This window comes from Aspergillus brasiliensis (assembly GCF_001889945.1).
Source record: "Aspergillus brasiliensis CBS 101740 unplaced genomic scaffold ASPBRscaffold_6, whole genome shotgun sequence".
In the NCBI taxonomy this organism is placed as follows: domain Eukaryota; kingdom Fungi; phylum Ascomycota; class Eurotiomycetes; order Eurotiales; family Aspergillaceae; genus Aspergillus; species Aspergillus brasiliensis.
In genome coordinates, this window is record NW_027137447.1 from 1,717,810 (window position 1) to 1,743,009 (window position 25,200).

At 51.5% G+C, this 25,200-nt stretch overlaps 9 protein-coding genes across 9 annotated transcripts; 5 read left to right on the plus strand and 4 right to left on the minus strand.

Annotated features, from left to right (window-relative positions):
* Positions 1-52: 52 nt before the first annotated feature.
* ASPBRDRAFT_43535 (uncharacterized protein) lies at positions 53-2,461 on the plus strand. Its single transcript, XM_067625014.1, has 5 exons — positions 53-349; positions 399-484; positions 550-750; positions 797-1,319; positions 1,384-2,461. The coding sequence occupies exons 1-5, from the start codon at positions 161-163 to the stop codon at positions 2,005-2,007; spliced, it is 1,623 nt and encodes a 540-aa protein (XP_067479386.1). The 5' UTR covers positions 53-160; the 3' UTR covers positions 2,008-2,461.
* ASPBRDRAFT_125894 (replication factor C subunit 3) lies at positions 2,356-3,686 on the minus strand (the record flags this gene model as incomplete). The annotated part of the gene is made up of 3 exons (XM_067617828.1): positions 2,356-3,333; positions 3,405-3,492; positions 3,550-3,686. The coding sequence occupies 3 exons, from the start codon at positions 3,684-3,686 to the stop codon at positions 2,356-2,358; spliced, it is 1,203 nt and encodes a 400-aa protein (XP_067479387.1).
* Positions 3,687-4,035: 349 nt separating this feature from the next.
* Positions 4,036-5,050, plus strand: ASPBRDRAFT_196255 (actin-related protein 2/3 complex subunit 3; the record flags this gene model as incomplete). Its single annotated transcript, XM_067620971.1, has 6 exons — positions 4,036-4,041; positions 4,110-4,155; positions 4,290-4,564; positions 4,675-4,787; positions 4,855-4,933; positions 5,003-5,050. 6 exons carry the CDS (start codon positions 4,036-4,038, stop codon positions 5,048-5,050), a joined length of 567 nt encoding a protein of 188 aa, XP_067479388.1.
* Positions 5,051-5,400: 350 nt separating this feature from the next.
* Positions 5,401-7,200, minus strand: trm6 (tRNA 1-methyladenosine methyltransferase subunit GCD10; the record flags this gene model as incomplete). The annotated part of the gene is made up of 2 exons (XM_067629281.1): positions 5,401-7,054; positions 7,115-7,200. 2 exons carry the CDS (start codon positions 7,198-7,200, stop codon positions 5,401-5,403), a joined length of 1,740 nt encoding a protein of 579 aa, XP_067479389.1.
* Positions 7,201-7,648: 448 nt separating this feature from the next.
* Positions 7,649-11,172, plus strand: ASPBRDRAFT_43543 (uncharacterized protein). The gene is made up of 3 exons (XM_067625015.1): positions 7,649-8,728; positions 8,780-9,678; positions 9,729-11,172. The coding sequence occupies exons 1-3, from the start codon at positions 8,086-8,088 to the stop codon at positions 10,869-10,871; spliced, it is 2,685 nt and encodes an 894-aa protein (XP_067479390.1). The 5' UTR covers positions 7,649-8,085; the 3' UTR covers positions 10,872-11,172.
* A 635-nt stretch (positions 11,173-11,807) lies between these two features.
* ASPBRDRAFT_153199 (putative DUF221 domain protein) lies at positions 11,808-15,236 on the minus strand. The gene is made up of 6 exons (XM_067619356.1): positions 14,792-15,236; positions 14,498-14,733; positions 14,146-14,438; positions 13,164-14,087; positions 12,715-13,113; positions 11,808-12,662 (listed from the first exon to the last, which is right to left on the minus strand). Exons 1-6 carry the CDS (start codon positions 14,837-14,839, stop codon positions 11,947-11,949), a joined length of 2,616 nt encoding a protein of 871 aa, XP_067479391.1. The 5' UTR covers positions 14,840-15,236; the 3' UTR covers positions 11,808-11,946.
* Positions 15,237-17,394: 2,158 nt separating this feature from the next.
* Positions 17,395-18,110, minus strand: ASPBRDRAFT_43548 (uncharacterized protein). Its single transcript, XM_067625016.1, has 2 exons — positions 17,475-18,110; positions 17,395-17,412 (listed from the first exon to the last, which is right to left on the minus strand). Exon 1 carries the CDS (start codon positions 17,980-17,982, stop codon positions 17,815-17,817), a length of 168 nt encoding a protein of 55 aa, XP_067479392.1. The 5' UTR covers positions 17,983-18,110; the 3' UTR covers positions 17,395-17,412; positions 17,475-17,814.
* A 1,461-nt stretch (positions 18,111-19,571) lies between these two features.
* ASPBRDRAFT_43549 (uncharacterized protein) lies at positions 19,572-20,763 on the plus strand. The gene is made up of 2 exons (XM_067625018.1): positions 19,572-20,228; positions 20,289-20,763. The coding sequence occupies exons 1-2, from the start codon at positions 19,598-19,600 to the stop codon at positions 20,732-20,734; spliced, it is 1,077 nt and encodes a 358-aa protein (XP_067479393.1). The 5' UTR covers positions 19,572-19,597; the 3' UTR covers positions 20,735-20,763.
* Positions 20,764-22,026: 1,263 nt separating this feature from the next.
* On the plus strand, positions 22,027-24,695 carry ASPBRDRAFT_55373 (cell differentiation and development protein Fsr1; the record flags this gene model as incomplete). The annotated part of the gene is made up of 4 exons (XM_067627381.1): positions 22,027-22,138; positions 22,205-22,483; positions 22,545-24,380; positions 24,436-24,695. 4 exons carry the CDS (start codon positions 22,027-22,029, stop codon positions 24,693-24,695), a joined length of 2,487 nt encoding a protein of 828 aa, XP_067479394.1.
* Positions 24,696-25,200: the final 505 nt, after the last annotated feature.

The window sequence follows — 25,200 nt, forward strand, 5'->3', positions numbered from 1 at the left end:
AGAGTGGTGCATTTAGAGCAAGGCTCAGGGTGCTTAGTGCAAATGCGTGATTCTGGATTTTCCGTCAGATTTAAGTGCGACGATTCCTTTTTTTTTGACTGATGGACAATTCACTCAACTCTCATCTCTGCTGTAGGGTGTGTTATTGATCTCATGCGCCATGGCTACAATGACTGAAGAGATTGTCTTGACTGAAAGGGTACAAGAGACATATTCAGCATCAAAGATCGATTCCAATGCCCAAGTTAGAGATGAACTTTCGCATGAACCTCAACCTGTGTATCCACATGGACTCCATTTCGCTCTCATTTCTGCTTCCCTGGTGCTTACAGTGTTCTTGACTGGACTTGTGAGTATATCCCCTCAAAACAGCGAAGCTGGTTACTGAAAGGTCGCAGGATGAAACTATCATAACAACTGCAGTGCCCAAAATCACGGATGAATTCCACTCCATCGCTGATGTTGGGTGGTACGGATCTGCATTGTAAGCCATAGCAATCGCATATGCTTGCATCTCTCAGGTTAGACGTAGCTCACAATATTCAACAGTCGGCTGGCATCCAGCATGTCCCAGCTTCTCCAAGGTAGAGTATTCGACCAGTTCTCCGTGAAATGGGCATTTCTATTCCACCTCATCCTCTTTGAAGCTGGCGCTCTCATCTCCGGTGCTGCACCTTCATCGCTGGTCTTTATTATTGGGCGCATCATCAGTGGACTTGGATTCTCAGGTATAAGCCAGGGCTGCATGGTGTCAGTATGCGTATCTCACACAAGCCCACAATCTAACGAGCAGCAGCATCATTTCCATGACCAGACCCTTGAATAAACGTCCCATCTATATCGGAGCCATCAGCGCAAGCGAGTTCTGCGCCACTGCCATCGCCCCCATCATCGGCGGTGCCATTACTTCCACTTTATCGTGGCGATGGTGTTTCTACCTTAACGTGATAGGCTCTATCCTGCCCGCCATCACTACTCTAGTCATATTTAAGACACCCTCAGGCAGAACCACCCACGGCGTTAGCCATGCCCAACGCCTTAAACAAATCGATTTCGCCGGAATGGTTCTCTTCGCAGCGGGGTTACTAACCCTTCTCCTATCAATCCAATGGGGCGGAGATACCTACAGCTGGAGTAATGACCGTATCATCGCATTACTAACAATATCACCCATCTTCTTCGTGATATTTCTATTCGTGCAGGTGAAAAAGCAAGACTTTGCTATGCTTCCTCTGCGACTGCTAAAACAGCGCTCAATCCTCTTCGGGGCCCTCTTCAGTCTTGCCCTCCAGGCTGTGAACGGCATTGCCTCCTACTATGTAAGAACCATCTCTGCCTCAGTCCTTCTTTCTCATCCACCAGCAGCTCACACAATCCTCAAAGCTCGCCCTCTGGTTCCAAGTAGTCAGATCCGCTACACCCCTTCAATCCGGCCTCATGCTCCTCCCAATGGTAATATCCATCCTCCTTGCCAGCGTCATCTCCGGCTACGCCATCACATATATAGGATACTACGTGATCTTCATGATCCCAGCCGGACTCATCACGCTGGCGGGTGCCATTATGACGTGCTACCTCGAAAAAGACACCCCAGCCACATTTTGGATCCCTGCTCTTGCTCTCCTCGGCTTCGGGATCGGTCTGGGCATTTCGGGCCCCTTTCTAGCTGTCCAAGCTATCCTCCCGGAGAAAGACACTTCCGTTGGACTAGCCATCATGTCTTTCTCGCAGGAGTTTGGCATTGCACTGTCACTGGGTGTCGCGCAGTGTCTGTTCTTGAATGAGTTGAGGAAGAGTATTGAAGCTATCACGCCGTTTTTGGATCCGGAGAGTGTGGTTAATGCTGGAGCGACGAGTTTGGTGGGCACCGGGTTGGAGAAGTATGCAGGCCTCATTGCAGAGGAGTATAGTAGAGGGTTGAGGGTCACGTTTGTGTTTGGGGCGGGGATGGCGGGCGTGGTGTTTGTCATGGCTTGTTGTATGGAGTTTAGGTCAGTTAAGCAGTAGTATCGATGTTGGGGGTGGCCGAATATGCCGGTGTTGCGTCGGGTTAGTGGTGTAGCTGTATCCTGCAAAGGTGAGGACAGGAGGGATCCTGTTCGACCGAAGCCAAAATACCAAAGCTAACCCATGGGCTTTGACACTGCTCGAAAAGGGCCCTTGTTGTCCTCATTCTGGTTCGATGGGCTAAGTCTGACAAAAGGACCCTGCCCGTCTGCTGGCTGGAGTTGCCCACAGTGGGATTCTGCTCTAAGCTAGAGGAGATACAACATATGAGCGAATGCCTTCATGTCTGGTATACTAATTATACTGTGTAAGATATCATCACGTCTTCACCCTCTGCGTGAAAGAGGTCTATTTCCCCATCAACTCACACCCATTCCTCACAACACCCACCAACCCTCCGGTCTGCATCGTCTCCGACCCTCCTCCCGCCAACCGCCACTCAATCTCCGCCAACCCTTCCAACCACGTCACTCTCGTCTGTGCCGGCACCTCCAGTCTCTGCAGCTGATCCCCAAGCGCAGCCAGAATATCAGCCAACGCCAACCCCTTATTCGCCTTGAGGGTATTAATCGTACTCAAACACGACGTCACATCACTCGTCGCCAACAGCGTCGTCATGATCTCCTCGATATCCGACGGATGAGGCGCAGCAATGCAATCATATATCGTTTCGTTCGTGATGACTTCCGCTTCCCGCTGACCCTGGGATTCTGCAGCTGCAGTTGTAGCATTCTTCATCGGCAACGGTATACTACTGGCGAAACAAGCCTGCAGGACATTCAACGCCCGTCGCATATCGCCCTTACTCAACCGCACCAGACTATCCACTGCCTCCGGCTGAATATTCACCTCCTCCTTCTCAATCACAATGTCCACTAAGCTTCGGATATCCGCCTCTTTCAGCGGGCTGAACCGGAACCGCGTACATCGGGACAAGAGCGCCGGGGAGAGCTTGTGTGTGTAATTGGCGATGATGCAGAAGCGCGTGTTGGCGGTGTATTTCTCCATGATGCGCCGGAGGGCCATTTGCGCGGTGGCGGTCATGGCGTCGGCTTCGTCGAGAATGATGAGTTTGTAGGAGGCGAGGGTTGAGGATGTTGCTGTGGAGGATGATGTGGTGGTGGGTGCCATGGAGAAGATCTGTTTTGTGCTGGCGAAGGTCTTGATTTGTTCTCGGACTACGTCGATACCGCGGTCGTCACTGGCGTTGAGTTCTAGTACCATTTGGCGCATGTTCTTGGTGCCGTAGATTCGGCGTGCTAGGGCCAGGATTGTGGATGTTTTGCCCGTTCCGGGAGGGCCGTAGAGGAGGAGGTGGGGGAGGCGCTGGTGTTTGAGAAATTGGTTAGTCGGATAGTTTATTTAGGGTGTAATGAGTTGAAGACTGGGGAGTGTACGTTTGCTTCGACGAATTTGTTGATTGTTGCGAGGATGTCTTGGTGGCCGGATACATCTTCTAGGGTGTTGGGGCGGTATTTCTCTACCCTGTACTCTTTGGTTAGAGGTTGCCTATCGATATCTTTTGGGAACATGATGGATTACCAAGGGAGGTTATCTTGAGCTTCAATCGGCAAATCTGCTGCTACTCGCTTTGCCTTTCCACTTGTGTTGTCGGAGCTGAATTGGACGGTGTTCTTGGAGGGGACGTCCAGGTCCATTGAATCTTCGTAATCGGACATGATGAGTATTCCGAAGTAGCTATGTACTCAGTTCCCCCGAAATAACAAAGCAGAACACCAAAATATGTTGAAGAAAGAAAACAAAGTGAAATTGTAGCTATCCAGAATTCGAATTCACGAGAGACGCGTAGCGCGTAAAGAGGTTCGGACCGGAAAATCTCCCCGCCCAGGAAGGAAAGCGGCAGCTCTCAAGTTGGACCTGCAACTAACTAAGCTGAACGGGTGATGACATGCGACTCCATCCACTCTCCGTCCCTCTCTCTCCCTATTATTGTATCAACCTATTCCTCCTTAGACCGGCTCTAAGGACCACCACCACCACTCCCATTGTATTTACCTGCAGCTCACAATGCCGGTATGAACCCATATTCGTTTACCTCAGCTCAATCGGACTTTCCAGAGAATTGACTAACAGAGTACTAGGCATACCACTCCATCTTCCTCGAGGATCGGGATGTCCCCGTAATAGGTACGCCGCTCACTCTCTCGCTCTCCCCGCCATAACACCTACGCATCTAGCTCCATACACTGCTATCAATCCACATCTTTCCCCCCATTCAATCTCACCCTCGACTTGCAAACTAAAGAAAATCTGATATATAGGCAACTTCCCTATCCTCCCCCTCCGCACTCGCACCCGCGGCCCCGCATACACCCTCCCCGCGCTCCCGCCTACCGCCGACACCACCGATGTGCCTGCCGACAGCGAATCCTATGACTGCGTCGACGAGATACTCTCCCTCTTCCGCGCGAATGTCCTCTTCCGGAACTTCGAGATCAATGGCCCCGCTGATCGCATGCTTATCTACGGTACCTTGTTCGTCACTGAATGCCTGGGGAAGGTTAAGCCCGGTATGGCTATGCGGGAGGCTGAGAAGGTATGCGTTACTTGCCCCTCCTGTTGTGGGAGATCTGAGGGAGCTAGTGCAGGAGGAGGAGGAGAAGGAAGAGGTAGTGGTGAATAATGTGCTAATGGGTATTGTTGCAGGCGTTGATTAACGTTGCGCTCGATCACTTTGCTATTCCCGGTGACGTGTCCTTCCCTCTGAATCAGGCGTTCGAGGCGCCTCGTGATCGTCAGGATGCGGAGACGTTGAGACAGTATGTTTTCTTCCTCATTTTTTCGAATTCTAATGGGTGTGAGTATGTTGGGCGCTGACTTGGATAGGTACCTTTCGCAAGTTAGGCAGGAGATTGCGGTTCGGTTGCATGCTAGATTATACCCCGGTGGTGTTGGGCCTTCTAAGGTATGTACTGCTTAGCTTATGCTTATGCGCGGCAATTATGGATCAAATTGGAGGCTAATTAGGCTACAGTGGTGGCTTAGCTTCGCCAAGAGAAAGTTCATGGGAAAGAGCTTCTAGGATGATGGATTGATTGATAGATAGATGGATGTGCTTTTGTTTTTGCTGCCAAAACTCAGCGTATGAACAAACTCTAAACTGGACCTTTACTTGTTGTCCGTGTCAACCACTTTTACTCTGTGTATATTTCAACTTGAAGCGTTTTGATCCAATTCCGTCTCTTTGGTTGGTATCATTTCCGACGAGGTCGCTGACAGTCATGATGGAGCTGTCGACCGAGGGCCTTTCCTCTTTCGGCACTTCTAGGGTCATTTATCTCATGCTGTAGTGTTCACATGGTATACTTTTGCAGCCAATTCCCAGCTATGTTACAGGTAAGGTAATAATATAGGAATCGATGCTGGTGTAGGTCACGACGTCATTTCCACATCCCCACTGCCCGTCTGCGTCGGTGTCTCCGTCTCCTTGGTCACCTTCCTCCTCTTCCGGCCTGGGTTCCCAGCTGCTTCGATGATCTCTTGCGTGGGGATGACTCGGATTCCATGGAAGATGTACCCTTCTGCACCGCCGCGGCCTGACATCAACGGATGTGTCCGACCGGGAAGGACCTGCCACACGCGTACCCGAGACGTCTGCAGTGTCGGCGCAAGCAACATGGTAGGATCGACTGTGAATTCCTCCTCCAGGGCGGGGTGCATCTTGCTGCCAGACCCATCCTGGCCTTCAGCCTGTGGCTGTTCTTGCAGCTCCCGTTTCCGAGCGATGTAGGCGTTCTTGCGCGCTGTCGAATACAGGTCCATTACCTCTGTCAACGGTTCCACCGTGGGTGAGTAGATGACGACGGGTGCGGAGCCTCCCACCAACGGGACGGTGTGTTTCAGGATACTCGTGGGGTCCATGAGGGAAGCGATAATGAGGCCGTCGAAGCCGCCGGCCCGGGCTTCGTCTACTACCCTGCGGACGCGCATCCACCGGCCGCGCTTGCGCTGGTAGGCGCTACGCTTGCTGGCCTTGTATGTGGCGAGTTCCTCTTCGGTTACTGCCGACGGTTCTTCGGAGTAGATGTTATCTGCGTTGGGGTCGAGTAGCTGCATGAAGGAGACGGCCTTGAGGTTTGTGTAGAGAGGATGCGTGTCGCTCGGGCTGTCTTGTTCGTAGCCAAAGTATTTTAGAAGACTAAGGTTGGGTTGTTTGTTGGCGTGGAGAAGGGTGATGGTGTTTCCTGAAGCAGACATGTGCGGCCGACGAGGCGGGCGTTGTGGGCTGGTCGTCGTGGTTTGCTCCTCTCCCTCCTGGCCTTTCTCTTCTCCATCTTGGGGCTTCTCTGCCTCATCGGCTTCCGTCGCGACAGGCCGCTCGATGGCATCCTGTTGTTCCTGGTCGTTTTCGCCGTCATGAGGGTACAAAATTCCCATTCTTTCAGCCAGGGCTGCGACTACCAGACCGCCCGTGTCATCGACAACGAGATAACGACCGTTCGGTTTCGACATGATAGTCTCATCGAAAGAGGTGCTTCCTCCGTGGTGCACATTTCCCCAACACCCAATGAGACCGATCAGCTCGTCGCGCAGTTCCATAGTCCGCGATGCATCCTTGTCCTCAAGCATGTAGTTCGTCAGGAGACTAACATCCAACGGGATCACTGTGAAGCGCTTCATGTACTTCTTCTCCTTGCGCAGCTTATACTTGGCCAGAGAGAATGCCGTCTTCTGATCCAAAGCTTGATGCGACTCGAGCAGCTTCGCGATAATCTCCCTGCCCGCTCCCGAGCTTTCCTTCTTCAGCGCCAGAATCTCTTCCAGCGTTAACTTTTGCGTTGATCGGTCGTCGATGGTTTCGCGGTTCGACCGCACCGGCGTGCCGTCTTCGTTGACCTCCACGTCATCGCCATCGCCTTCGCCCTCGGTGATGAGGGATTCCGCGTGAAGTTCCGCCGCCGATACAATTCGGAGATAGGTGCTATCAGCTTGTCCGGGGGTCTCGTGGATCTCGAAGGTGAGGTAGAAGGGACGGCCAATGATTTGGTTGGCGGGAAAAGCACCGTATTTTCCTAGCGAAATTTGTCTATCCAGTATAGTTAGTACCGTGCGATTTTTGAAGGATTGGAGCAAGTTGCGCGCATACGTATTGGGAACGACTTTCTGGATCCTCGTCGCCTCGGAGGGGAGCTTGAAGGCGACGAATTGATTTGGTCGCACGTAGGAATGCATGATGTCGTGGGGGAGTATGAATTATAAGTGGTGTATAAAACCTCAGCGCATGATATGCAAAGAGGGAAAGATCAATTTGCGCGACGAGAGCCAATAACCCCGCCAATGTAACAGCTTCTGTTTCCGATGGAATTCCGTTACTTTTTTCTGCGATAGCGCACGGACCTCCACGACTGCGATAATGCACGTCTTATGTAATGAGTATATCTACGGATCATCTGTTCCTCCGCTGCTCCGCGGTCATACGTCATTTTTAAGTGGCGGTGCGAGATACGAAGAAAGTGTGGCGGTGCTAGCGGGGTGTACCATACCATACAGTCAGAGCAGGCAGCGACATTGCGAATCCCCGCATCAAATGGCGGTAACAGCGGTAACAACGGAACAGGCAGGGGTCCACCGCCAATCCCGCGCATCGATCGCATCCATCCATTCATTCATTCCGCCAGGGAATCCGGGTGCCTGTGACCCTCGACGGTCATTCCCGCCATTGTTGTTGACCTCGCGTGTCTGTTCTTCCTCAAGTTTTCATCTTTGTCTTGCTGCCTGCGATCGTCCATTCACCCGCTGCAAAAGGCATGGCTGTGGCTGCTGCCTTGCTACTCGCGTATACTAGCTAATCTCGATCTCCTCGTCCCTTCGGAGCCACTGTCTGGTTACGTATACATCCCCGACAGCTCCCAACCACGTCTGCGGCACTTTGGCGCCCATTCGTGCGTCAGACTGTCAAACTAGGCAATCTCACCTGTCATCAAAGGAGAGCCGTCGATCTAGCTCTTCTGACTGGTGCCTGAACCGCGCTTTATTGGCCCCCAGGCTTGTCCAACCCTCTTGTGATTCCCCAGTGAGCTCGGCGACCCCGGGCCTCGTACACTAAGGATCCGCCTCATGGTCTTGCGAAAACGAGCTCCGCCACGCCTCAACAGCCTTCCTCAAGGGAATGACCGTACGGGATCCCGTTTCACCAACTCCAAACTCTCCCCAACTTCCAAATCTCTCTCATCCTCGTCGCCAAAACGCTTGACTCGCCCACGACGGGCTCAAAGCTCTCCTCAACCTCATCGGGTTGTTTCTCAGGAATCGGTCTTTTCTCCCGACCTCAACACCTCTCCGGCTTTTGACCTCATGCCGTTGGAACAGGCGCAGAGGTCGCCAATTCGGAATTCGGCCGGGGACGGATCGAATCCGTGGGCTGACGAGCTCACAGCGCGGTTCGGTTTGGATCGCCAGGATTCGGCTGGAGCTCCTCAGCAAATAGCTAGTAGTCCCTCCCAGGGCGCGAGGATGACGAACGGAAACGCATCAGACCAAGTACCGTCTATCTCTTTCCCTGGGGCTCAAGAGAGAGGTGCTGCGGAGTGGCAACCCGACAGGGAGTACACGGGTCAATCACCGGTGCAGCTACGGTCAAACAACCCTTTTTTGAAACCGAGGTCACCTGAACCGAATCCATGGCAGGATCGCAATTCTCACTCCTCGTATGGGGAGTCGTCTCAGTCTCACGACGGGGCCAGTGGACATCTTGGACAAGGTATGCACTCTCCAACTATTAAGTTCTAGCAGCTTAGGCTGACCCACTTAGACGAGGGATACATCCCCATGACAGCGCGCTTATCGCTCTTTGATCAGCCCGAGGGTGAGTCGCCCTGGGTTGGTGAACAGTCGACTACCATGCAACCCCCCGCATCCTCGCAAGCATACGAATACCACGACCAGAGTCAATTATATTCCGGCCAAGAAACTGGCATTGTATATGGAACTTCGAATGTGCCGGCTGCGCCATATACTGGCCAAGAAACGTATCTTCATCCGACCTCACAGCTACATGACGAGGGCAGAGAATCCCCGGCGAGGAGTATGAGCACTCCGGCAACTCTATCCAGCAATACCACCGGCTCATCTCACGTCTTGATTGAACTCGATGAAGCCCCTCTACCGCCACCCAAAGGAGACTACCCAACCGAAGCCCCTCAGGGCTACACTCACAACTCGACAGAGGGCCCACGGGAAGAAATTCTGCGAGAGAAGCCTGGTGACGCACCACCCTTGCCTGATCGCTCGAGAGGCCCTGGTGCAGTCTATACCCATTCGGCATTCAGTGGACCAATGTCCGAAGCTGAAGCGAAGCGCCAGCAAGAGCAGCGGTCGGAGACCTACTCCATCAGACACGTGAACTGGACTGATAGCACCGGCAAGTTGCGCGAATCGCCTATACTTGTACAGAACAAAAACGGACCGTGTCCTCTCTTGGCGCTGGTTAATGCTCTTGTGCTACGTTCTACGATTCACGACTCACAACCACCGATTGTGAGAGCTTTGCAGACTCGGGAACAGATCTCATTAGGGCTGCTGATCGAAGCACTCTTCGATGAATTAACGACACGACTGGGGCCCGAGGACGAGTTTCCTGACATCGAAGCTCTCAGTCGGTTTTTGACTATGCTTCATACTGGCATGAACGTCAATCCACGACTCACTTTGGTAAGAAATAAACATACATATCAATAGACGCAGCAGCTAATCAAGGGCAGCAATCGAATGATGCGCTGGGAACATTCCTTGAGACCGAAGATATACGTCTCTATGGGACATTTGGAGTCCCCTTGATTCACGGTTGGGTCGCAGCTCCATCTACAGAAGCCAATGCAGCATTGACCCGCATGGGCCAATATCACGAAGATATTCAGTTGCTCCCTTTCCGGAAACAAGATTTGGAGGACCGCGTAATGCGAGGCAACGCGTTGACGCCGGAGGAAGAACTCGTCATGAGTGACATTCAGACCATTCAAAAGTTCACGGAGTTTGAGAATGCGACTCAACTGAGCGCCTTTGGCTTGAAGCATCTAGCAGCGACGTTGCAGCCAGGATCATTTTCGATCCTATTCCGCAACGATCATTTTTCCACGCTGTACAAACATCCGCAACTCAGTCAGCTCTTTACCCTAGTTACCGATGCTGGTTATTCCAGCCACGCCGAAGTTGTCTGGGAAAGTCTTGTCGACGTCAATGGTTCGGAAGCTGGTTTCTTTTCCGGAGACTTTCGCCCTGTCAGCCATGACGCTCCTCCGCCTTCCGACCCATCGGGGCCGAGAACATCGAGCAATACCGGCCCTCCTCCCGAGCCACAGGGACAGCGTAACAGCACCATGACTCCCCAGGAACAAGCCGATGCAGATTACGCCTACGCGCTCGCTCTCCAGTACCAAGAGGAGGAGCAGCGAGCTAATGCGACGACCAATAGGGATTCGACCGCTAACAGGAACCCTTCCCAACGAGCTTCGGTCTCCTACCCGCCGTCATCTGGTCTAGCACCCGGGGCAGCATACACTCGTAACCGTTCATCGAGCGCGGTAAACACCAGCAGTGCTTCTTACGCCACAGTTGCATCTGGAAACCGCTCGTCCAGGCAAAGCCAGCGTCCTGCCCGATACTCCCAGTCCAATATACCAACCGTTCGGCCGGCGGATGACGACGACGATGTGCCCCCGCCTTCATATGAGCAGGCAGCAAGGAGCCCAGTATACCCATCGCCCCAGCGAAGCCCCAACTTCGCCGACTCTTCTAATGCGTCTCCGTACCAAAGAACCCAACAGGGGAGACGCCCTCCAGGTGTGCCTCTCACCACCGGGCCTTCGGAACGCAGAGACCGACAGAAAGACTGCATCGTGATGTGAGCTTGCATTGCGAGATAAGCCAGTCTACCCGTGATTTCGGGACCCAAACGATGTACATGACTTTATGTATTTTATGTAACCGCCTTGCAACCAAGCAGCGTTTAATGTCTATCATGCCCTACTACGACGACGATCTTTTACGAGCGCGACATCAGGCCAATATGGCCACTGGGATTTATCTGATATTGGGGTGTCTTACTATTCCGGTAGATATATATATGAGCAAATGGTACTTTTATTATCATGGATAATACATTATGTTATGTTTCCAACAGACCACACATACTTAAGGGTTTCCATACTTTATTTTCTCGGGTCATGTGAATAGTATTCAGCCTTTCCTGCCAAATCACGTAGTCAATCTGGTAGTATCACTACTACTAGTACTAACCGATCTCACATCGATCATGCTGTCCAACTAGTCCTACTACTAACTACACATCATCCTAGTTGTGTGTGTGTGTGTGTGTGTGTGTGTTTACACACGGATAATTACTCTCTTCTGATACCCATATGAACAAAGTACACATGTATGTATTACCCTGCATAGTAATGACCAGAATAGAAGAGCGAAAGACAGCAACTAGTTAGTTGTACTTATGCTTCAATACTAAATATAGAAGATAGTTGATCGCCGCTCAAAACCGACAGTGGGGGAGCATCCAAATCAACCGCACTCTTATTTCGGTCTGGTCTACTCCGTATAGATATCCATTTGAAAGCAATCGATCATGTCTCAGCGGAAAGACTGAAAATGCTGCAAGGGGGTGGGTGATACTACGTATCTATAGGCTTCGGGAGAAGTGGAGCAGTATGTATAAATTAAGTTTGGGGGCTGGGAGATTCGTCGAAAGTACCACATGATAGAGTAGCTGGTGGCTTGGGATTTGTCTTATTACACTTCACTACTTACAGGAGCATGTCACGGAGTACTGTGTAGGTGTGGCTGATGGGATCAATTCATTAATATTATTCGGTTGATAATAGATAGATAGATAGACAGATGTGACAATCTTGTGGTCAGATCAAGTCAAGTAGTCAGTTCAACGTTAATCGTAAATCGTAAAGACGCAGGCTAATAGAGGATCTTCAGCTCCCATAGCGGCAGCTTAGGATCATATTTGTCCCAGACAATTCTGTTCTTCTCGTTCAAATGAGCCCCCTCGTCTGTGATAGGGATGCACGGATCCGTATCTAGCACTTCCTGTTGACTGAATCCCCATTTATCCCGCGGGATCCATAGAGTCGGGGTTCGGGCGGTGATGCACGGCTCGTAGTAGGCCTTGTTCCTTTCTTCCTCTGTGTATCGGATCTCTACGTGGTCGCGGGGAACTTTCCCGCGCAGTGCGGCGTAGTCGCGATAGAGATTCGGGTGGAACCATTTCCAGGCCGCTTCCCATTTGCCCACTGAGCGGGGGTCCAGTGCCTCTGCTTCCGCTTTGGATTGTTGCGATTCTTCTTCGACGTCGAGGTTGGCTGGGAGGAAGGAGTATAGCGGCTCCAGCGCATCGTTGAGGGATATATGGGCTAAGATGGTGAGGATGAGGAACAGGGCCATGATGACGAGTGGCCCGATAGCTCCTTTAATGGCAAAGAGTCCGATTAGGCAGATGTCTGCGAGGTACAGGCCGGTCAAGAGGTGTTGTAGTGCGCGTGGATAAACGAGGCCTCTGGTGTCGATGCGGAGTTCGTAAACGAATAAGAAGTTGTACCGATAAGCTTGGTATACGAGGTAGAGTCCGATGAAGGCGAAACCCAGAATCAACGGAGCAATGCACGAGTAGGTAATTGCTGTGAAGACCATGTTAGACTTAGAAGGAGTTAAGAAGACCAGTGAACGTACCAATCACGCCCATGTTTGTGAACACAGGGAACACATTGCCCCATCCGACGCCACTCAGGGCAGCCCATCTCTGGTACAATCGTCGAGGGGTGCGGTCGAAGAACGTTGTTATGAACTTGAAGACAACCGCCCCTGCAACCTGTACAACCGCCATGGAGCTCATGGTCAGGCCCTGCAGAAGAAAGTAGGAGATATAGAAATTGGTCGCTTTTGGTAGGTTCTCGGCCAGAAGATCCTTGGCCGATAGAGGGTCCTTGATAATCTGGGCCGTCGCAGCCGATGCCGCCGAAGTCAACGTAGTAACAAGGAAGACTTGCACTACTTGGAAACAGAAATGCGCACTCTGAGTAAAAAGTTCCACACGCGACGTAGACGGCACACCGGAGACTCTGGCGCAAGCTGTGGAATGGTCAGAAGCTGCAAATCATAAGCTAGTGGGAACATCATACCTCGACAAATAATCGGAACCAAAGACATTAACATAGCGAGGGCAGCAGAAGGAAGTAGACCAGAGATGAGTCCTAAGATGACCGACGGAAGCTTGTTGATGAAACCTAAGAACGGAATCATGCTAGTAAGATAAGTGATGTTGGAGATCGTTCCGACCATGGCAGATGGGATAGACCAGAATATAACGAGGGCAGCAAGGCCACCCTGAACCGCAAATCGGCGTGCGATACGCTGCCACCAGCTCAAATTCAAAGCTGACCAGACGACCTCATTTGGCGAGATACCAATGTAACGAGGCGTCATATGAAGTGGCTGATGATGGGATACGGTCTGCAGAGCAACCTGCGCATCTTTTTGAGTGCTAAATTCGATGAAGACGGCAGAAAGATTCTTCATTTCACCGTTTCGATGCTTTTTCTGGAGGATAGCAATCTCCTCAATGACTTTCGTCAGCTCAGCGCGTAGCCAACGGATTGTATCGACCTTTCTGCCAAACAGTTTAGTACGATGGGTTGGTCTTTTGATCCCATGATATGTTGTGGAGGTGTTTGACTGGCACTCTTCGCAGCTGTCCGAATCCAAGCATGGCTTCGAGACAGCGATTCCCTTCTTGATGGCCTTCAGCCGCGCCGAATTTGCTGCGCGAATCAACTTTGTTTCAGCATGCTCAAGTTTGTAGGCCAGCTTTGCTCTCTCCATGACCTTCTTGTCCAGGCTCTTACACTCGGACGTGATCCAAATGCGGTTGATATTGTTTCCGAAGACCTGGCGGAGGGTTTTTTCGTTCTTGTACTCGTCTGGCACTGACATGAAAAGGACGGTCCTAGAGGAGATACGCTCCGCGTACGCCGGGGAGTTGAAGTATGCCTGGCGTAGGTTCGCATAGAAGATACTCTCACGAGTGACCACGAAAAAGACAAAGGCTTTAGCAGAAGACGTTGGTTAGTAATGCTCACAGACTGTAGTGGAGGTTCCTCTCACTAAAATAGACGATCGCTACGACAGTGTGTGCGTAGTAACGCTTCGGGTTGTCGACATTGCTAAAACTTAGGGCGTCCAACTGGGTATTCCCTGCGCCACCCGTAGCATTGATTGGAAGCAAAATGGGCCATGTTATAACACAACCCGTGAAGCATGTGGCAGAGAGCACGCGTAAGAATCGGAGGAAAAGATACCCGTCCATGGAGGAATGGCGGAGGACCTGGGCATCGGAGATCTTCAGGAATTGGCCGAACCAATTGATAAACCCCGAAGGCAAGTGGGGGGCGCGCTCACTATGTGGATATTAGCAACACATCCTGGTAGGATATGGGATGGACAATGATAAACGTACTGCTGGTGCCAGCATGGCAGATGAGTCCTCGGTGCGTACCATCGCAGCTGGGTTCGCCGGCAGATCAAAAAGAGGCCAAACCAAAAGGCAGCGATCACCAACGCTGGTATCAGTGTGGTCAGGAATGCCGAAAGAGAAGTCGAGTCCCCTCCCAGGCCAAGATCTGACATCGCATCGGACGTCGTCGAGGACGCATTTCCTCGTGAAGAACCAATATTAGGATCATTATCGGGATTCTGGCTCAGCCTAGGATTAACATTGTGCAAGGAAAGAGGTTTTCGGCCTACTACATACGAGAATATCCCGGTTGAAGAGGATCTTAACAGCTGCCTGGTAGGCCATGATGGTTGTCTGTGATCTCAGACGGCCTTCGTCTGGCCACGCTTAGTAGAAAGCAGGCAAGGGCGTCCAATTGAGGGCGGCGGCATACATAAGTAATATAGCTAGCCCTACTCCGTCCAGTTCCCGTTTGTTCGGGGAATGGGCCCCTGCCTCCATACAGTCGCGGATTCCATGGTGTGTAAATCACGAGCAAGAAACCTGTCGGACCTGTCACTCAAAGGTGTCAAGTGAAAACGACTACTGGCCCCGACAAGCTGAAGCATGCACTAGTGCTGTCTGACAGGGCTGTCATTGGACGACCAAGAAATCCAAATGTTCGGAATGTGCGCGTCTTTATCGTGGATTCTAATCAGCCATCACCAATCATGGTTCGCTTGTGCGCCCTGCCCTCGGCGAGAACCACCGTACAGAAGTACTAAACTGCAATTCCGGGCACTTAAAAAAATTAAGCGACTGACCGATGTGTAGGCGTGATCCACTTGCCGTCGGGCACGGTGCGTGGACGGTGCTGGAACGCGGACGCAATTCAATCTGAGTTATGGAGCACTTACACACAGCATGTCCACGGGGAAGCCAGGGGTCGAGAAATTTCACTCGCGAACCAGATCCAAAGTTCGTCGGGACCCGTGGAGGCATGGACACTGGACAACCCAAAAGTGCAAGTCGAGACCAATGATCATTTGCAATCACCCCCTTTTGCGGAACGCGCATGAGATCGGCTGCAGGAAGGCTACCACAGTCGCTAATCTTCACTAGTTTCCCATAGGCTTGAGGGCAGGCGACCCAATAGACGATGGGTCCCCGCCGATCAGCGATATCACAGCTCCGTCTCGTCCTCAAGCCTCCGCAAGGGATGTCTAGGCTCCTTCCATTTCAACCCAAGGTTTCGGCCGTACAGTGGAGTACCACGTTGAAGTTGCACTGAGACATGCAGTAGATTCTTTGTACCAAGTATTCGAGCAGCCAAAGCCACTTCCATCCTGGAAGAGAACAAGCTTGACCTGTTCCTGATGGATAGATAGGACCAAAGGCCGAGAGAGAAAGATCCCGGGAAACCGCCGAGCACCCTAAGACGTGCTAACCATGGATCGATCACCTTAGTGCCATCTGCACGACTAGATCTTCCCCTCACCCAACAACCATATTATGCTTTGTCCTCCGTAGTCCCGGCCGGTGCTATTGAGGTGTTAGGCCCGGCGTATGCCAAATCATTTCCAGTCCCACTGCATGAAACCAACGTCAGTTGAACCGTCCTGCTGTCAAATGTCAAATTCTGCACTGACTGGCTAATGCACAGATGCCGTGTTCAAGCTCTGGTTCACCGTGCAATTAGACTGGGTGCTGCCGCATGGTTGACCGACAGAGCATAGACTCCCCACAGGACTCTGGCTGCTGTTTGTCGGCAGTGGCTGGCGCCGGATCCCTGCCTGAAGCAGGGAAACTTGGCGAGCGATTTCCTATTTGGACTCGGGACATCCAAGCTGACAGCCATCTTCCAACTACCCCGTACCGTCCTTCCGATCGTCCACTGTCGATCATGGCTTGACGGGGCAATACCCAGCTCTGTCCCCGTTGAATGACGAAACAGTCTATTTGCATTGTTTTGCAGGATATCTTAGGTAGACACGGCCAGGAATGAGGGGATGTGAGATGACTTAGAAGGGGGAAGGAAGACAAGTGAATGAGTGAGGTCCCGCTATCCTAAACGGGCAGCGCGGAGGTTCTTCTACGCGTCGAGGATCCGGTGACTGACTTGGCTCGGTCCAACAACCACAACACAGTGAGCACAATCCAGAACTGCAGCTCCAACAATTATGCATACGCACAATGCCTTGTTCGCTTGCTTGCATAGTGATACACTAACACTCTGTCCGCCGATAACTGCGAGACCTATGAACAGAAACTGCCCTGCGGCGCTATCCCTCTATCTGAGACTAGACAACAGAAAGCCAGCATATTTCTAGGTAGGCTTAATCCTTTGAAACTAGCTCAGATTGTTGTTACTACCTACACGAAAAGTATATTGTTTTTGTTTTTGCCAGGCTGCGACATTTTTCTCGACGCTAGTTGCACTGAATTCCTCCGATACCCACGGAATGCACGTTCACTTACGGGATTGATCGACCCATCAAGGACATGAAAGTTGCAACACCGGATGTGCCCGAGAAAGGTTGTTGGGCAATGCGCTCTACTTCGAAAAAGCAATTAAAAACGACCGCATCATGATAGATGCAATTCTCTTGCTTTTGAGCGCCTGGATTCTCGTACATACACGACCGTCTGGCCTCTCCAATAACCTTCTACGCGCACTCCGCAGGTTCCCTGCGCGTCGTACTTTTTCCCAGATAATTTCACACATTATTCCCAGCGTAGAGGAATTTGCTGGTGCTACAGCATCAAGAGCACACCAACCATTTATTACCACGCAGTCTTGGGGAGGTATCCCTTGCGTGCGCCAGCACAGCAGAGCCAGGTGTGGTTGAGAGTAACTATGCTAAGCTTTTGGTGGCTTGATGCCTTAAGCTGATAGCTCTGTGTAATCAGAGACAGGCTTACCACAAGCTGCCTTCTCGGTGCGTGCATACCTACGGCTTCGCACGGATCTAGCTAAGCTCACAACAGGTTGTCATACTAGTGGTCCAGAAGGCTCATCGAGTCTGTAAAGCATATACTCCGCAAGCCTAGGTCTTCTCGGCGGCCCATAACGGGTGCACCATTAGGTACCTCAGTATCTATACTTCATAGGTCATCCTCGAAAGACAGTCTCAACAGATGCTGTAGGCAATGACCTCAGTGGGGCGTAGACGAGATCAAATTGGCAACGAACTTGCAATATGATATGCGGAGCACTCGGTAGTGGAACCCAAACCTCTGGTGTCCGGTTGCATCATCGTGGAGTCAACAACGAGGCCACATTGACGGCTCCATTTGAAATTATTGCCTGTTCGCTTCAATACCTTCGAGCAAGGGGAATACTAACCTGTCCGCATCCCGAAAAGCAGCCGCGAGTGCATCAAAACTGACCATTGTCGACCACTGGGCTCCCAAGGATGTAGGATATATGTGTACTCTTGGCCGTGAATATTGGTGTAATTGTCGCTATTCTTGGCCACAATAAGAAAAGTAGAAGCCTGGCCAGTCATACTTCTCTTTTAGTTAGCTCATTCCATGGCTCAGTACTAGCACACACCCTTCTATTTGCGCTTACTCAGTTGTACAGTCAAAAGGAGTGTGACAGCGTCTATTCAAATCAATGTCTTTCGACTCTGCCAGCGGGGTGCTTTATCAGCAGTTTGCGATTTCTGGCCAAAGGCCGATTCGCAGCTGCTCCCACCATCTTCGCCTCGTATCAAGAAGCAAGGATCTTAAATCACTAACGCCTCTGATGTGTCTTGTGGCTTCGCTGCAATTCTAGCATTTGTCTTTGACCCATATGTTCAGAGAATCCTCCAGACTCTGCTTCTAGGCAAAACGTCACAGTGTAACGAAACTAACTCAATCTATGCAGAGAATGGTGAGCGGTGCTCCGTCTGTAAAATAGAATCAGAATTGAACCAGAGACCCTGTTAGACCATTATGTGTCCTCGTTCTGAAAGCCAATCTGTACAACGCTCTTTGCAGCATCAATTCCTCGGCAACCCAAGCCACCCCTCAATATTCTTGTCTCACTACTAGCTGTGCTTAGAATAGCATAGCTACTCTGGTCATGGGTACTGAACCGACACTGCAGTGCCACCGCCGCCGAGGTCCAGAAATATAATGCAAATTTAGGTTAGGAAGGGACCCCATTTCCTGGTATTGTGTAGGCAGATCGACATGTCCGTGGCCTTCAATGGTGATAGGTTTATCAATGCCATTATCTTCTTCTCAATGAATACCGCGTTCTCATTCAAGGCTACAGCAACAAGAGGATACATGCGGAATTAAAACGGGCACCATCAATGATACACGTTACATCGCAATCAAGCATGTGTTCGAGGTATTTCTGAAAGTCCGAAGTCTCTATAGCGTCTAGAAGAATGGGAGACACACGCCTAGTAGTTTAGATTATACTACTTTACTAACGGTTCAAAGGTCCCTTCGGGGGTCAAATTCGGTACCCAAGTATAAGCAGAGCTTGGCATGAGCTATAGAGCATGGGACTGGCCTTAAGCCCAGAACCTATTTACCCTGCTCATAAATATCGCAACGAATACGATCAGTCTCTCAAGCTCGAGGCATGGTTGACCTCCACGGACGCAATGTCTTTACCCAGTCCGTGTGCAAAGTTAGTACGCTTGTTGCAAGCTGCACTTGATTACAGGATTCTTTAGTGGTATAATCAACATGCTACAGAACTACTGCTAATAATACCATCAATCATGATCAATGATGTTCTAATGCAATTGACATTCACAAATCCAAAAACATCAGAAGATGAAGTGATATATATATAGTAACGGGTACTACACTATTTGAAGTATACTAGGTCATCAACCTGTCAGTGAGCCAGAACTACCAACAGCCGCTTGAATTCTGCGCAAATAGTATATGTGAGGTATTAGATTTTTTTTTTCAGCGAGAGTCGGACTTATATGAGTTTTATATCTTATTGCCCATTCTACTTGCGCTGATGACACTGCGACAGTTGATATCGTTATAAGCGGTAAATGACGGCAGTATGCACTTGAATGGAGGCGTGCCGATAACCAATGTCGCGACTACTCCTGTTGCTCTTACGCATGAGCTGTGTCCAGCCGTTACCAGTCGTCGCCGAGAATGTCTCTTCTCGATAATGAGGATGAAGAGCATTCCGAATACTTGCGAAACAATTCAGAGTCGCCATCGGTGATATCCTCGATCGAGCCCAAGCAACCGTTCCCGCCGCTCCCCGCCGATGACCTTGCGACCACTACCTTGAGCTCGCAGAACGATGAATACGTTGAACAGGATGATCATGATCCAACATCGCCCTCCCATGCGGATATTGATGCCGAAGATGATGCCGACTTCCAGTCACACTTTTCCCTAGAGGATCAAGCCTTTTCGGACGCATCCTCGGATTCGGAGGAGCAATCACCAGAAGATGGCCTCTCCATGCATCACCCATTTCGCCAGTCCACCAGCTCACTTCATGGGCCGAATGCCTTCGCTCCGCCCTTCTACAATAGACCTCCTACTCCACTTCCCCCGTCTCCATCATTGACCTCCCTTCTCCGACCGCCGTTCTCTACGACTACCTCGCGACCTACCACCCCTGATAGCTCAGATGTGGAGACACCGAATGATACGGAGGCTGCTGTTGCCAAATCCGCCCGTCGCGCAACGACTGTTCCAAGAGCCAGTCCGAAAGTGCCGACGTATGAATATTATGGATTCGTCCTATATCTTGCTTCCTCCTTAGCCTTCCGTAAGTTGCTATCCAGCGCGCAGTCCGCTCAGAGGCATGCTAACGTTTCCTGGCTCCCAGTGATCTACATCCTTTGGTCCTACCTGCCGTCCCCGTTTTTACACCAGCTTGGAATATACTATTACCCGAATCGGTGGTGGTCTCTAGCATTTCCCTCGTGGCTGGTCATGTCCATCATCTACATATACGTCGCCCTGGCGTCATACAACACGGGATATCTGACGCTACCGATGAATAGCATGGAGAATATTGTGGATGAGGTGGCCAACGTGGCCGTCATTGATGGCAAGGGCAGGCGACGACCCGGTGGAGCTGCAAAGATGAGACCAGGCGCGACGTCGTATCAAATTATGGGGCCGCAGAACCGAAAGGTCAATTGGAAGGAGATATGGAGCGAAGGGACGGATGCTGTGCTGGATGTGCCAGTAGGCGGAGTCTGCGAGGTTCTCTATGGGCAAGAGCGTGAGGATGATGAGTTGTTTGAAGAGGAGTCTACTATGTCATAGAGATATAATTAATCAAGCGCATATACGACTTACTTTCACTGTATCTGAAGAATCGGGCTGGGTCAAAGCGACGCGGATCCTTTATCCCCTGATCGGCATCTTATCGCCACGTGATGCACTGGATGGAAGATGGGGTCGCGTAGAAGTACACCAGGAAAATTGACTTCGTGGCCAACGAGAAGCTTATTTCGAGTTGGACCTGAGCGGAATAAAAATGACTCAAAAAGTAAAAGCATGTCAACAGAGACTTCATGTACACAACACAGCATCGGAACCGAAAAAGGTTTCGGTATGTGGGCTACACATTGCCCATAAGGCTCATGACAAGTGCCGTGCCACCCTGGCAGCATTCCGCCCGGCAATGGCTGGTTGGGACAAAAAGGAAAACCAGAAATACCATAAAAATAGCGACACGTTGTGCTTAGTACATGGTCCATCTATCTGCCAGGCTAGAAGCCAATTCAAAGCCCGCTATTCAGTCTGATTGGTGGTTTAGACGGGGTTTAGTGCCTTAGGCATCGAGGAGTACGGAGTAGTTGGATCTATCTATTAACTAGCTAACTATCCAGCACTACTGCCAAGAGTAAAGCTGAAGTGGACGTTGTCGTCAGGTACCTGCAACACCCACCGGGACCTGATCATTTTGCTTCAACCGTTGACTCAGATTGCAATCTGTACGACACAAGGGTGAATGAAAATGAATGCATGCTTTGCATCTTATGGAAATGAAGTGAATCTGAAGGCCATGCACTGACCCTGACCGCATCTTACTCTGTAAACTGTAAAATTGGGGGTTGGGAAGGCCACCTCGCCCAGCGCTAAAAGCGGTTACGGCCGCGTGGGCGCCTACGGAGCCAACGAAAGCTCAGCGGCGGCGGTGGCTTTCCCCGACCTCAACTGCGAGGAGAACGCGCACCAGTCACTCCGATCGTCTCGGGGGCTCAAGCTTGCATCGCTGACCATCTCCTTTCCCCTGCACGCTGAAATCCGAGAATAAAAAAAACGGGTCCTTACTGCCCTTTTGGATTATTTCCCATTGTTTGTTTTTCCCTTCCCCTCGGCGTTGACACGGCCTGGAACTTCGCTTCCTGCCGTTGTCGCCCGTTCCCATCCACCTGTGGGCTTACACGGAGACAAAACACTCGGCTGCGATTCAGAAGGTCACCACATCACATCTCACTTTTTCCATTGAGAGCAGCGTCTCCCCGATCCTCCTTCCGGCGACTTTGTGAGCTACGCTGCTCGGTCGCTACGAATCCTACACCTTTCATCCTCTCCATTGTCGATTTTGCATGGCTTGGCAGTCTCCCTCGGCCATGGCTGGGGGCGGAGGGTACGTCGGCCCCGGGGGCGACGGGTCTTCCAACGGCGGGCATCCCCAGGGGACGGAGTACACTCTGCAAGGTGGGTACCAAGTGATAGATCTTGATGGTCGTGGAAGAGGCTAATTGCTTTTACGGTCGGTTCCAGGTGTGATGCGCTTTCTGCAGACGGAGTGGCACCGGCATGAGCGTGACCGCAATGCGTGGGAAATCGAACGCGCGGAGATGAAGTCTCGCATCGGAAAGCTGGAGGGTGATGTCCGTACGAGTAAACGTTTACATGAATCATTGGGGAAGCACGTCAGGCTGCTCGAGGCCGCCTTGAAGAAGGAGCGCGAGAAGGTCAAGAAGCTCAGCAACAACGAAAAGGTTGAGGACACTAGGGATCCGAAAGAGATTGCCAAGGAAAGCATCAACTCTTTGAAAGGTATGCTCTTGACTGGTCTGCTGGTTGCCGATATCGTATCTATGGACTGATCGCTGTCTAGCCCAACGCCCCAAGCCTCACACGGGACCCAGCGAAGCCGATGTGAACCTTGAGAATGAACACGAGTATCGTCAAGAGAATGAGCGGGAGAAGTCGCGGTTGTACCTGTCGAAGTGCTCCCAGGAAGTTGCCTATCATGTCATTCCTTCGTCCCACCCTCCCCCGGAACTCGGCGAGCAGGATCTCCCAAACCACATCTACGGCAACCAACAGCTGTCTCAGCAGAGCTTGGAGGAGGCATACCTTCAGCAGCAACGTCAGAAACAGCACCAACAGCAGCAAGCACAAGCGAACGATATGATGGCGCGAGAGGTGGCGCTTCAGAATCACCAACCTGTCATCACACATTACGCAGATAACTCGGCTATGTCCCGCGCCCAAAATCAGTTTGGTTTCCCACCTGCGACTAGAGAAGCGATGGAGAGACGGCCTCTCGAGCCACAACAAACCCCGCTTACCGCTGTCGATAATAGAAAGCAATCCCTCGGAAACTCGCTGGTAGACGAGCGCGCCAGTCAGGGTGATCCTGCATATGATGGGTATGGCTCACAATCGGCGGCTAAGGATACCAAGCAACAGCGAACGGAAGAGCAAGGGGATGATGCAGATGGCTGGAACTTCGACGAGCCGGCCGAACCAGCACCACAGGCGGAACAGGTACCGCCGCACCGACCTGATGTTGATGCTTTCCCAAATGCCAACTTTGTCAGTTCCAAATCTCCGCAACGGTCCGGCTCTCTCTCGCATCGGCGGAAGAGTTCCGGTGCCAGAAGGAAGAGCGATGGTGCCGTTGACCTTGCAGCGGGCCCCAAGCCAGATCCGACATTCAAAGTTCGGTTTGCTCTCCGCGGCCATTTGGATGTCGTCCGTTCGGTGATATTCACGGGTGGTGGTAGCCCTTCTGAGCCGGAAATTTGTACATGCAGTGATGATGGAACGATTAAAAGATGGATAATACCCGCCACCTATGGCACATTTGGCGCAAGCTCGAGTGACCTGGACATTACCAGCTATTTCACTCACCGTGGACATGTGGGCGCCGTGACTGCGCTTGCTGCATGCTCTCCGCAGAACTTCTCTAACGGAGGTCGTGCTCTAGGGGATGGCTGGGTTTTCTCAGGTGGACAAGATAGCAGCGTTCGAGTGTGGGAACGTGGACGGGTTGACCCGAAGGCGACTCTTGATGGTCACACAGACGCTGTCTGGGGTCTTTGTGTTCTACCCGGAACCGCAGGCTCTGTGCTAGGCGATTCCTCCAGTCACTACGGTGGCCCCGATCGAATCCTACTCGCATCCGGTGGTTCGGACGGCCGCATCATCATATGGGCTGTTAGCGCGCCTCCGCAGCTGTCTTCCCCTCAAGCAGGGTCTCGACGCGCTGGTGGTAGCCGCAGAGCCAATTCGATCTCTTCCGGCTCCAACTTTCCCTCGTCACCGCAACCCAGCACGGCTACTACTACGCCATTCCATTACAGTATGGTTCGTCAAATTGTTCGGACCGAGTCACCCTCCCCAACGTGCATCAGCCCGTTGTCGCTTGCAGGTATCAACTTTGTTGTGTCCTACACTGACGCTTCCATCCTTGTGTATGATACAAGGACGGGCGAGGAGATTGTGGGCATGGCGAGCCTCGAGACATACGATGGCACGCCTTCGACTGGTGTTAACTCCGTGGTCGCCACCACAATCGGATTCGATGGTTCGGCAGGACTTGACCCCAGTCGGACAATGGGCGAAGAAGAAGTCGTCCATGGTGCGACTGGCTCCAGTGGTGTTGAAGGCGTAATCATCAGTGGATATGAAGACCGCTACATTCGCTTCTTCGACGCTAACAGCGGTATGTTTCACAAAGCTTTCTTTATATTGCGTGTATGCTAATCACATATGTCTAGGCCAATGCACGTATACGATGTTGGCCCATCCATCGGCGATTGCCTCGCTTTCGCTATCCCCCGATGGACGTGAGCTAGTCTCTGCGGGCCATGACGCCAGCTTGCGGTTCTGGAACCTCGAGAAGCGGAGCTGCACTCAAGAAATCACGAGTCACCGGTTGATGCGTGGTGAAGGAGTGTGTGCCGCCGTCTGGAGCCGCGATGGCCGCTGGGTCGTCAGTGGAGGTGGTGACGGGGTCGTCAAGGTGTTCTCGAGATAGCGAGGCCCCTTTGCTGATGTATGTTTCTTTCTTTCGACAGCTGATTTTTTCCTTTTTCTACGGCATGTTCTTCGCACGCATGAGATGGATGAGCGCTTGGCCGATTCTCGAGCATTTGCAACGGTGTCAATCTACCTGGCATATGTTCCTTTCTACTCCTGTGGTTATAGTTTCTTTCCTTTTTACCCTTTTATTGACAATCAGCTGCTTTGCTCGTCGCCCGTCTGATGGTACGAGCCTATGTTTTTCATACCTCCTTTTATTTCTTTAGCCTTCTGCTTGACTCACATACCCCATGCGGAATCGATGGGGGTTTTAATGTGTGCTTCTATACTCCGTGACGTTCAACCGCTGTCTGCCACGCGTCTGCAAGGTGTCTTTATAACACGACATTTTCGATACCAGCGATTTTTCTTGGTGTGTTTCTATATGAATAGGATTTGCGGACCCTGTGGTCGCCCTTGAATGTCTTGATATTCCTGGTCCCCAGTATATTTGGGGGTAC

Coding starts and splice junctions, on each gene's coding strand:
- ASPBRDRAFT_43535 (XM_067625014.1), top strand. CDS start 161: ATGGCTACAATGACTGAAGAGATTGTCTTGACTGAAAGGGTACAAGAG. Junction 350..398: donor CAGTGTTCTTGACTGGACTT/GTGAGTATATCC, acceptor GAAAGGTCGCAG/GATGAAACTATCATAACAAC. Junction 485..549: donor GGGTGGTACGGATCTGCATT/GTAAGCCATAGC, acceptor AATATTCAACAG/TCGGCTGGCATCCAGCATGT.
- ASPBRDRAFT_43549 (XM_067625018.1), top strand. CDS start 19,598: ATGTCTCTTCTCGATAATGAGGATGAAGAGCATTCCGAATACTTGCGA. Junction 20,229..20,288: donor TGCTTCCTCCTTAGCCTTCC/GTAAGTTGCTAT, acceptor CCTGGCTCCCAG/TGATCTACATCCTTTGGTCC.
- ASPBRDRAFT_43548 (XM_067625016.1), bottom strand. CDS start 17,982: ATGACTGGCCAGGCTTCTACTTTTCTTATTGTGGCCAAGAATAGCGAC.
- ASPBRDRAFT_43543 (XM_067625015.1), top strand. CDS start 8,086: ATGGTCTTGCGAAAACGAGCTCCGCCACGCCTCAACAGCCTTCCTCAA. Junction 8,729..8,779: donor CAGTGGACATCTTGGACAAG/GTATGCACTCTC, acceptor TGACCCACTTAG/ACGAGGGATACATCCCCATG. Junction 9,679..9,728: donor TCAATCCACGACTCACTTTG/GTAAGAAATAAA, acceptor AATCAAGGGCAG/CAATCGAATGATGCGCTGGG.
- ASPBRDRAFT_153199 (XM_067619356.1), bottom strand. CDS start 14,839: ATGGCCTACCAGGCAGCTGTTAAGATCCTCTTCAACCGGGATATTCTC. Junction 14,088..14,145: donor CGTAGCGATCGTCTATTTTA/GTGAGAGGAACC, acceptor CTTCTGCTAAAG/CCTTTGTCTTTTTCGTGGTC. Junction 12,663..12,714: donor CACAAACATGGGCGTGATTG/GTACGTTCACTG, acceptor TGGTCTTCACAG/CAATTACCTACTCGTGCATT.